The sequence below is a fragment of the Rhinoraja longicauda genome, unplaced genomic scaffold, assembly GCF_053455715.1.
Source record: "Rhinoraja longicauda isolate Sanriku21f unplaced genomic scaffold, sRhiLon1.1 Scf002405, whole genome shotgun sequence".
In the NCBI taxonomy this organism is placed as follows: domain Eukaryota; kingdom Metazoa; phylum Chordata; class Chondrichthyes; order Rajiformes; family Arhynchobatidae; genus Rhinoraja; species Rhinoraja longicauda.
This window is the reverse complement of record NW_027603618.1, coordinates 414-12,000: the sequence shown is the minus strand read 5'-3', so window position 1 is coordinate 12,000 and position 11,587 is coordinate 414. Positions and strand designations below refer to the sequence as shown.

Sequence of the window (11,587 nt, the reverse complement as noted above, 5' to 3'; positions counted from 1 at the left end):
AACTAAACAAAACTGAAGAAGGGTCTCAATCCGAAGCGTCACCTGTTCCTTTTCTCCAGAGATGATGCCCGACCCACTGAGTTACTCCAGCATTTTGTGTCTTATCGATTGACCCAGTTGGCTTACACACTGCCTCCCACTGTCTTTTTCAGAACCAACAAGATGAAGTGTCCCTGTGTCATTAAAGTCCGTCTTTCTGCGGATGGAAACAAGTTTGTGGTGAAAGAGATGAATGAATCGCATAACCACACAGTGCCGCAGGTAAAAGCAGAACACACACACCAGCCAGGTGGAGTTGTTGGATCTGCCACTGCTTCAGATTTTCGGGTCAATGTGTGTGTGTGCGTGTGTGTGTGTGTGTGTTGTCCCACCACATTTTCAGAGCGCATGAGATTAGTTCTGTACACGCTTGGTTCCAGCCTTGGATCCTGGGCTGTTGAATATCTTAGTTCAGCAATACTGACCAGCGATCCCTGCACATTAACGCTATCCGACCTGCATTAGGGACAACTTTCAATTTTAGCAAGCCAATTAGCCTATAAACCTGTACATCTTTAGAGTGTGAGAGGAAACCGCAGCTCCCGAAGAAAACCCATGGGGAGAACGTACAATCTCCGTACAGACAGCACCCGTAGTCAGGATCAAACCCGAGTCTCTGGCGCTGTAACACAGCAACTCTTCCGCTGCACCACCGTGCTGCCCCGACACATAGAACAGAACAAGATGGGTGCTTGATGGTCATTGCCGACAATGTAGGTGGAAGAGCCGGTGTGATTCTATGGGATGATATCACACTCCCCCACTGGGATATCAATCCAGCCTCTGAACTCTGACAACTTTGCCATTGTTTAACAGAGTCAGACTGATACACTCAATATCACTAGTCATTTCCCTCACAGTAACACGTTTTATTTACGTAGTTCTAACGCACTAAAAATATCTCCAGCTTTCAGGGACATTATCAAAGTAATTGATGTGAACTGCCTTAGCAGGGATTCTGGAGATGACCTATAACTTAGGTGGAGTTGGTGGATTTCAATGATTGTCTTATAATGGGGTTTAAGGAGGCAAGAGTGTGTGAGGGTGATCTGAGAGAAGTATATCTGTTCATGAGAGGCATAGAATGGAGACCCTCGGACTATCTTTAATTGGACTTTATTGGACTTTATCTGATGCTAATCATTATTCCCTTTATCCTGTGTCTGTGGACTGTGGACGGCTTAGACACAAAAATCCGGAGGAACTCAGCAGGTCAGACAGCATCTCTGGAGAAAAGGAATAGGTGACGTTTCGGGTCAAGACCCTTCTTCAGACCAGAAAAGGAATAGGTGAAATTTCAGGTCGAGACCCATCTTCAGATTGATGCTTCCTGACCCGCTGAGTTACAGCAGCTTTTTGTATCTATCTTCGGTTTAAACCAGCATCTGCAGTTCCTTCCAACACATTTCGACTGTGGACGGCTTGATTGTAATCATGAATAGTCTTTCCGCGGACTGGTAGCATGCAACAAAAAAGCTTTTTGATACACGTGACAAGAAACTAGACTAAACTAGATGGGGAATATGGTCCGATTGTTTTTCCCCCATGGTAGTTGTGGAGGTGCAGAGACAGATAGAGGGAGAAAGTTCCAAATAGCTGCTGAAGGCAAAGTCAATTGGACAGGGATAAAAATTCAGGAATGGGCTGGGGCCAGAGTTAGAGAGATTTTGTATTATATATATATATCTGACCGAGGCGTAAATGTAGATGGGTTGGTGAGTAAGTTTGCTAATGACACCAAAATTAGGAGTTGCAGACAACGAGAAATGCTGTCAGTAGATATCAGAACGTAGACCAGCTGCAGAAAGTGGCGGAGAAATGGCAGATGGAGTTTAACCTGAGCAAGTGTGAGGTGATGCACTTCGACAGGTTAAATGCAAGGAGAGTATACAGTTAATGCAATGAACATTAACAGCATTGATGTGCAGAGGGATCTTGGAGTTCAAGTTCATAGCTCACTGAAGGAGGCAGCACAAGTAGATAGGGTGGGGAAGAAGGCGTCTTGTGATAGGAGCAGAATTAGGCCATTCAGCCCATCGTCTATTCCGCCATTCAATCATGGCTGATCTATCTCTCCCTCCTAACCCCATTCTCCTGCCTTCTCTCCATAACCCCTGACACCCGTACTAATCAAGAATCCATCTATCTCTGCGGTAAAAATATCCAATGATGGCCTCCGCAGCCTTCTGTGGCAAAGAATTCCATTGATTCACCACCCTCTGACTAAAGAAATTCCTCCTCCTCTCCTTCCCAAAGGAACGTCCTTTAATTCTGAGACTATGGCCTCTAGTCTGACACTCTCCCACTAGTGGAAACGTCCTCTCCATATCCACTCTATCCAAACGTTTCACAATTCGGTACGTTTCAATGAGGTCCCCCCTCATTCTTCTAAACTCTAGCGAGTACAGGCCCAGTGCTGACAAACGATCATCATATGTTAACCAGTATGGGTGAAACGTGTGATGTGCTTGGATTCTGTGCTAGGGGCATTGAATATAAGAGTCAGCAAGTCATGATGCAGCTCTATCGCGCTTTTGTTAGACTGCATTTGGAGTATCACGTGCAGTTCCAGTCGCTCCATTACAGGAAGGGTGTGGAGGCTTTGGAGAGGGTGCAGAGGAGGTTTACCAGAATGCCGCCTGGATTAGAGGGTTTCAGCTACAGGGGGAGGTTGGATAAACTTGGGTTATTTTCTCTGGAACGTCAGAGGTTGAGGGAAGACTCGATGGAAGTATATAAAGTTTTGAGAGGCACACATAAGGTGGGCAATCAGAGGCTTGTCCCCAGGGTGGAAATGTCCAGCACTAGAGGGCAGAGTGATATGGTGAGAGGGGGGAGGTTTAATGTGTGAGGCAAGATTTTTACACAGAGAGGGGTGGGGGCTGGGAATGCACTGCCAGAGATGGTGGTGGATGCAGATACGATAGTGGTGTTTAAGAGGCTTTGGGAAAGGCACATGGAAGTTCAGGGAATAGAGCGATATGGATCATGTACAGGGAGATGAGATCAGTTCAACTTGGCATCATGTTTGGCACAGATAATGTAGGCTGGAGGGCCCATTCCTGTGCTGGTCTGTGTTCTAATACGGGATCTGAGTTTAGTTTACAGATACAGCATGGAAACATAGGCCGACCTAGTCCACGCTGATCATCGACCACCTGCGTGCACTGGTTCTATGTTGTCCTACTTTCTCATCCACTCCCGACACGCTCGGGGCAATTTACAGAGGACAATTGACCTCCAAACCGGATGAACTGACCCTAGGATCTTGCTTGTACCCCACAGGAAGAGGAGGAGAGGCTCCGGCACCAAAGGCGCTTTGTTACAGCGCTGCGCGTGGACCCCACTTCCATCGTCTCGCTGCGGAGTAATGGAGCGGGTATCCAGGTGCAGCTGGGGGAGGTTGCCGGCAAGGTGCTCGCTGATGAGGATGCCCATAGCCCCGCACTCAAGGAGAAATGGGACGAGTTCAAGGCCAACAAAACCGACTTGGAGATGATGGTGCCCACACTGGCAGCCGTCAAGGGTAAGGTCATAAGGAATAGGAGTAGAATTAGGCCATTCGGTCCATCAGGTCTACTCCGTCATTCAATCATGGCTGATCTATCTCTCTCCCCTAACCCCATTCTCCTGCCTTCTCCCCATAACCTCTGACACCCGTACTGATCAAGAATCAAGGTAGGTGAAGGTGTCCTCGCTTGTCCCAGGCCTAACCGGCTGCTCCAGGTTTGCACCACTCCCTCTCTTGTCCTGGGGTATCCTGCATCCTTCCTTCATTCCGGAATAATGCGGATCACCCCTTTATTGGGTTAATGATGACCATTTGATGGCTCTGGGCCTGTACTCGCTGGAGTTTAGAAGGATGAGGGGGGACCTCACTGAAACTTACCGAATAGTGAAAGGCCAGGATAAAGTGGATGTGGCGAGGATGTTTCCACTAGTGGGAGAGTCATGGACCAGAGGGTGCAGCCTCACAATAAAAGGATGTTCCTTTAGAAAGGAGATGAGAAGGAATTTCTTTAGTCAGAGGGTGATGAATCTGTGGAAATCACTGCCACAGATGGCTGTGGAGGCCAAGTCTGTGGCTATTTATAAAGCAGAGGTTGACAGGTTCTTCATTCGTTAGGGTGGCAAATGGGGTTGAGAGGGAAAGATAGATCAGCCATGATTCCTAGACTCTCCCACGAGTGGAAAGATTCTTTCCACATGCACTCTACCCTGGCTTTTCACTATCTGGTAAGTTTCAACGAGGCCCCTCCTCATCGTTCTAAACTCCAGCGAGTACAGGCCCAGTGTCGTCAAACGCTGATCAGATGTTAACCCAGACATTCCCTGGTATCATTCTGGTAAACCTCCTCCGGACCCTCTCCACCGCCAGCACACCCTTCCTTAGACATGGGGCCAGAACTGCTCCCAATATTCCAAATAAATGGATGAGGATTGGGTGTGGATCCTCCTTCCCCCATCTCATGATAGTGCACTGTCTTGTCACTAGATCACTCCCTCCTCTCCCCTGGGATAGTCAATGACTTTTACACTTCAGAGATACAGCGTGGAAACTGGCCGTTCGGCCCATCGAGTTGGTGCTGACCAGCGATGATCCTGTACACTAACTTACCCACACAAGGGGCCATTTCTTATTACAACTTACTGAAACCAAGTAACCTACAATACTGCAAGTCTTTGGAGTGTGGGCGGAAACCGAAACACCCGGAGAAAACCCATGAATGTACAAACTCCGTACAGACCGCACCCACAGTCAGGATGGAACCCGGGTCTGTAGCGCTGTAAGGCAGCAACTCTACAGCTGTGTCCCCAATACTTTCTCATGGGATCGCTCTTGGATCGTGCCACGCACTCTTCAGATGACTCTTCCCTCCTGTAACCCCACCCAGGCTGCATCTGCAGTTCCTTCCTCCACCTGTCACTTGCAACGCTTTGTCCTGCCCCATCTCTCTTCCAGCTTTCTTCCTCCTCCTCCCCCACCCCCGACTTGCCACAATTAGTTGAAGAAGGGTCCCGACCTGAAATATCACGTATCCATGTTTTCCAGACATGTGTGGGAAAGAACTGCAGATGCTTGTTTACACTGGAGATGGACACAAAATGCTGCAGTAACTCAGCGGGTCAGGCAGCATCTCTGGAGAAAAAGAATCGGAGACATTTCAGGTCAAGACTCTTACTCAGACCGAGAGTCAGGGGCGAGGGGAAACTTTGCCTTTTGTCATGAACCAGCATCTGCAGATCCTTGTTTCTCCAGAGTTTGATAGAGCTGCATCTTGACTATCTGACTCTTGTACTCAGTGCACCGACCGATGAAGGCAAACATACCTCACCACTGCCACTGTGCGTTACCAGAGCTTTGTTCAGAATCCATTTCAGAATCAGAGTCAATTTATCGGCCTAGTTTGTACACATACAAGGAATTTGACTTGGTGCTTTACGACATGTGGTAAAAACACGAGACAGCAAACAATTAAAAAACATTATAATTAAACAATGCAAAAATAAAGTGCAAGAGTAATGTGGCAGATTTGCTAAACATTGCACGTGTAAATATCTAAAATGCACTTGGAGAGTTCATAATTGTTTGGCTTACAGACCAGAATGTAGTGGTGTAGAGTGGTTGTTAACTAGACCTACCACTCGTGGGGAGAGGCTGTTTTTGTGTCAGGATGTGCCCAGAGAGGAGGGCTTCATGAGAGAGTTAGATATACAGTGCATTCAGAAAGTATTCACACCCCTTCACTTTTTCCACATTTTGTTACATTACAGCTTTATTTTAAAATGGATTGATTATTTTTTTAATCATCAATCTACACACAATACCCCATAATAAAAAAGTGAAAACAGGTGTTTAGAAATTTTTGCAAAGTAATTAAAAAGAAATAACTGATATCATATTTACAAATGTATTCAGACCCTTTACTCAGTACTTTGTTGAGGCACCTTTGGCAGTGATTACAGCCTCAAGTCTTCTTGGGTATGACGCTACAAGCTTGGCACGCCTGTATTTGGGTAATTTCTCCCATTCTTCTCTCAAGCTCTGTCAGGTTGGATGGGGAGTGTCGATGCACAGCTATTTTCAGGTCCCTCCAGAGATGTCCGGGTTCAAGTCCGGGTTCTGGCTGGGCCACTCAAGGACATTCACAGACTTGTCATGAAGCCACTCCTGCGTTGTCTTGGCTGTGTGCTTGGGGTCATTGTCCTGTTGGAAGGTGAACCTCCTCCCCAGTCTGAGGTCCAGAATGCTCTGGAGCAGGTTTTCATCAAGGATCTCTCTTTACTTTGCTCTGTTCATTTTTCCCTTGATCCTGACTAGTGTCCCAGTTCCTGTCGCTGAAAAACATCCCCACAACATGATGCTGCCACCACCATGCCTCACCGTAGGTATGGTATTCGCCAGGTGATGAGCAGTGCCTGGCTTCCCCCAAACGTGACGTTTGGCATTCAGGCCAAAGAGTTCAATCTTGGTTTCATCAGACAAGAGAATCTTATCTCTCATGGTCAGTGAGTCCTTTAGGTGCCTTTTGGCAAACTCCAAGCAGGCCATCATGTGCCTTTTACTGAGGAGTGGCTTCCGTCTGGCCACTCTACCATAAAGGCCTGACTGGTGGAGTGCTGCAGATAAAGTTGGCCTTCTGGAAGGTTCTCCCATCTTCACAGAGGAACTCTGGAGCCCTGTCAGAGTGATCATCGGGTTCTTGGTCACCTCCCTGACCAAGGCCCTTCTCCCCTGATTGCTCAGTTTGACCGAGTGGCCAGCTCTATGAAGAGTCCTGGTGGTTCCAAAGTTTTTCCATTTAAGAATGATGGAGGCCACTGTGCTCTTTGGGACCTGCAATGCTGCAGAAAGTGTTTTATACCCTTCCCCATATCTGTGTCTCGACACAATCCTGTCTCGGAGATCTTCGGACAATTCCTTCTTCTTCATGGCTTGGTTTTTGCTCTGACATGCACTGTCAACTGTGGGATCTTATATAGACAGGTGTGTGCCTTTCCAAATCATGTACAATCAATTTAATTTACCACCGGTGGACTCCAATCAAGTTGTAGAAACATCTCAAGGATAATCAATGGAAACAAAATGAACCTCAGCTCAATTTTGAGCGTCATAGCAAAGGTTTGAATGTGATATTTCAGCTATTTCTTTTAAATTAATTTGCAAAAGTTTCTAAACACCTGTTTTCGCTTCTTCATTCTGGGGTATTGTGTGTAGATTGATGATTAAAAAAAAGAATTTAATCAATTTTAAAATAAGGCTGTAATGTAACAAAATGTGGAAAAAGTGAAGGGGTCTGAATACTTTCTGAATGCACTGTAGGTCTTAGGGCTGATGGAATCAAGGGATATAGGGAGAAAGCCAGAACAGGGTACTGATTCTGGATGATCAGCCTTGATCATATTGAATGGCGGTACTGGCTCGAAGGGCCGAATGGACTACTCCTGCACCTATTTTCTATGTTTCTACTTCAAAGAGTTTGTGGCCAGGGTGAGAGCCCTTGTTCTGCTTGTTCTTGTCATATGTGGAAAGATTGGAAAGACTGAGCATGTATTCACTGGAGTTTAGAAGGATGAGAGGGGATCTTAAAGACGTATAAGATTATAAAAGGACTGGACAAGCTAGATGCAGGAAGAATGTTCCCAATGTTGGGGGAGTCCAGAACCGGGGGACACAGTCTAAGAATAAAGGGGAGGCCATTTAAAACTGAGGTGAGAAGATACCTTTTCACCCAGAGAGTTGTGAATTTGTGGGATTCTCTGCCACAGAAGGCAGTGGAGGCCAATTCACTGGATGAATTTAAAAGAGAGTTAGATAGAGCTCTAGGCGCTAGTGGTATCAAGGGATATGGGGGGAAGGCAGGAACCGGTTACTGATTGTGGATGATCAGCCATGATCACAGTGAATGGCGGTGCTGGTTCGAAGGGCCAAATGGCCTCCTCCTGCACCTATTTTCTGTGTTTCTATAACTCTTGTCTGCGTTTGCTTGCAGACGGCACGGTGGTGGTGGTGGTGAACAAGGCCAACGTGTTGCAGGCCATCTACTACCAGGACGGCCGCATGAAGCAGACCTTCGAGAGGTTCCCCGAGGTGCTGCTGGTGGGCGCCACCTACAGCTGGGCGGGCCTGTGGCTGCCCACCTACCTGCTGCTGGCCATCGACGGCAACGGGGAGAGCGAGCTGGCGTGCCTGTGGTTCCTGCAGAGCGAGGAGCGCGAGACCGTCCGGCAGCTTCTGCGCATCTTCAGGCAGAAGAACCCGGCGGCGGAGGGAACACGGGCGGTGGTGGTCGGCAGCCAGGCGTGTGACGGGGAGCTGGTGACCGACGTGCTGCCCCACTGCAAGCCGCTGGCCTGCCTCGCCCACACCCTGAGCGTCTTCCAGGACCACGTGACCGCCGAGAAGCTGCACGTGACCGCCGGGCAACAGTAAGCACTGGCACCGCCATTCCCTCGTGGGGCCGGAGCGGAGCGGGCGGGTGGGGGGCCCAAATATTCCTCCTCCTGTCAGATTGTGTTGGTTTGTTAAAGTTGTGACTCTCATCCCTCTGCACAATCCAGTCTACCCATGTCCCATCTCCTCCACTCTCTGCCCTCTCTCTCTTTTTTCTTTCCTTCTCTTACCCGCTCCTCCTTCCCTTCTTTCTTTCTCCCCCTCCTTTCCCCATCTCCATCTTCTCTCCTTCCCCTCCGCTCCTCCGCCCCTTCTCTCCTTTCCCCTACTCCTGTTTCCTCCTCCTCCTCTTCCTCACCCACTCCTCCTCTCCTTCCCCCTCCTCGCCTTCCTCCGCCCCTCTTCACCCTCCTCTCCCCCCTCCTCTCCTTCCCTCTGCTCTCCTCCCCCTCCTCTCCTCCACCATCGGGCAACAATAAGCGCTGGCATCGTGATTCCGGAGTGGGCGGGGGAGGGGGAGATTGGTTTGTCCAAAATATTCCTCCTTCTGTCGCGGCGTGGGTCAGATAAGGGTGCGACTCATTCCTCAACATGGTCTGCACAATCCAGTCTACCCCTGCCCCACTCTCCCTCCTCCTTTCCACCCTCCCCTCCCCCCCCGCTTTGCCCCTGCCTTCCCCTTTTGCCTCCTCATCTCCCCTTTCTGTAGATGGGGCATCTGGTTAGCATTAAATGGGGCATCTGGTCAGCAATAAATGGGGCATCTTGGTTAGCATTAGATAGGGCATCTTGGTCAGCATTAGATGGGGCATCTGGTTAGCATTAGATGGGGCATCTGGTTAGCATTAAATGGGGCATCTGGTCAGCATTAGATGGGGCATCTGGTTAGCATTAAATGGGGCATCTGGTCAGCATTAGATGGGGCATCTTGGTCAGCATTAGATGGGGCATCTTGGTCAGCATTAGATGGGGCATCTTGGTCAGCATTAGATGGGGCATCTGGTTAGCATTAGATGGGGCATCTGGTTAGCATTAAATGGGGCATCTGGTCAGCATTAGATGGGGCATCTTGGTCAGCATTAGATGGGGCATCTTGGTCAGCATTAGATGGGGCATCTTGGTCAGCATTAGATGGGGCATCTTGGTCAGCAAGGAAGAGTTGGGCCGAGTGGCCTATTTCCGTGCTGTTTGACTCCACTGTTCAGTAGTCATTGAGGAGGTCACTTTATTTTTCGTAAGGAAAGAAATGGTGGAGTTTTTCTTGTGGCCGTTGGGGACTGTTGAGGTGATAGTTTGGTTTAGTTTTGGAAATACAGAGTGGAAACGGGCCCTTTGCCCCACTGAGTCCACGCCGACCATTAATCACCCGTTCACACCAAAGATACTAGAGGAACAAGATAGACCACTTAACCTTAAAAACCGTAGATGGCCATGGCACCATTTTAGTAGGAAGAAAATTGCAGAAACATTTTAAAAGAAAAATAACAAAAATCTATGAATTGATAGAGATATTTTCTGTTTTTTAATGGTATCATCACACATACTGTTCCCCCAAAACACTGATTACACTGCGAGAGGCAGAACGAACGGCGGGTTTTGCTTACTAAAATGGCGGATGTTCCGCTCCTTTGCACACTACACTTCAGTGGTCCATCTTGTTCCTCTAGTATCTTTGGTTCACACTAGTTCTGGGCTACACACGGGACAATTTACAGAGGCCAATAAACGTACAAACCTGCACGTCTTTGGAACTTGGGAGGAAACCGGAGAACCCGGAGGAAACCCACATGGTCACAGGGAGAACGTGCAAACTCCACACAGACAATGCCTGTAGTCAGGATGGATCCTGGGACTGGCACTGTAAGGCAGCAACTCTACCGCTACGCCACCTTGCTGCACCGGGAGGTTCCTCACCTTGTCTCCTCTTCCCTTTCTTCCCGCCAGGAGCCAGCTGCTGCAGATCCTGCACAGTATGTGTTACGCGACGTCGACTGAGGACTACGACCTGCTGTACCGCCAGCTGCTGGACTCCAACGCGGAGAGCGCCGTCGACTACTTCCACAAGACGTGGCACGGGTCCTGTCGCCAGTGGGTGGAGGGCTTCAAGCACGAGAACGAGAGTTACCTCACCAGCACCCTCCAGCGGGTGCAGGTGATGAGCCAGAGGCTGGCGGCCGCGGTCGAGGACTTCTCCAACGTGACCTCCTTCACCCGGGACCTCCTGAAGGCTGTGGACACGGTGCGGGCCGAGTGCGACCAGCGGGTGTTGCAGAGTGAGCCCCCCGCAGGGCCAGAGGACAACTCCGCGGAGTCTTCCTACCGGGCGCTGCTCACCGACTTCGCCTTCCGCCGGGTGCGGACGGAGCTGCAGGAAGCGGAGTCGGTCTCCTTTCTCAGCGTGGAGGCCGAGAGGGCCTGGCCCGTGTGCCGGCGCCGGGCCCTGGTGACGGACCAGGCCAGCTGCCAGTGTGCCTTCCGCACCTCCATGAGGCTCCCCTGCCGGCACGTCCTGGCTCTCCGGCGGCTGCTGGGCTCCGACCTCTTTGAGCCCTCGCTCTGCGCCGCGCGCTGGACGCAGGAGCACTTCCTCGGCGGTCAGCTCCCGCCCGCATCGCCGAGGGAGCGGGCCAAGGTGCAGCAGGAGCGATACCGCCAGGCCCTCAAGGTAGCTCGCAAACTCTCCTCTCTCGCCGCCCGGTGTCCGGCCGAAGACTTTGGCAGGTGCCTGGCGGTCATGACGGCCGTCACCGACATCTGGGCCAGAGGTGGCCAGGTGCAAGTCACCGAAACCAATGGTTTGTAGCGACGCAGTCTCAGAGAGAGTGAAGCAACGACACACAAAACATGGAGCAGCACAGCACAAGGACAGGCCCTTCAGCACATAATGAACATGATGCCAAGACCATCGCTTATCTACCTGCATATCATCCATATCTCCCCATTCCTTGCATACCCATGTGCCTACCTACTGCCTCGTAAACTCCATTATCACATCTACCTCTACCGCCACATATAGTTCATAAGATCATAAGTGACAGGAGTAGGATTAGGCAATTTGTCCCATCAAGTCTACTCCGCCATTCAATCATGGCTGATTCATCTCTCCCTCACCCCATTCTCCTGCCTTCTCCCCATAACAGAGAAACATAGAAA

General features: G+C 49.8%; 1 protein-coding gene across 1 annotated transcript; it reads left to right on the top strand.

Annotated features, from left to right (window-relative positions):
* Positions 1–3,324: 3,324 nt before the first annotated feature.
* On the top strand, positions 3,325–11,237 carry LOC144591854 (zinc finger SWIM domain-containing protein 1-like; the record flags this gene model as incomplete). The annotated part of the gene is made up of 3 exons (XM_078395866.1): positions 3,325–3,565; positions 8,034–8,469; positions 10,379–11,237. Coding segments are annotated over 3 exons (1,536 nt in total), but the record flags the coding sequence as incomplete, so codon positions are not given.
* Positions 11,238–11,587: the final 350 nt, after the last annotated feature.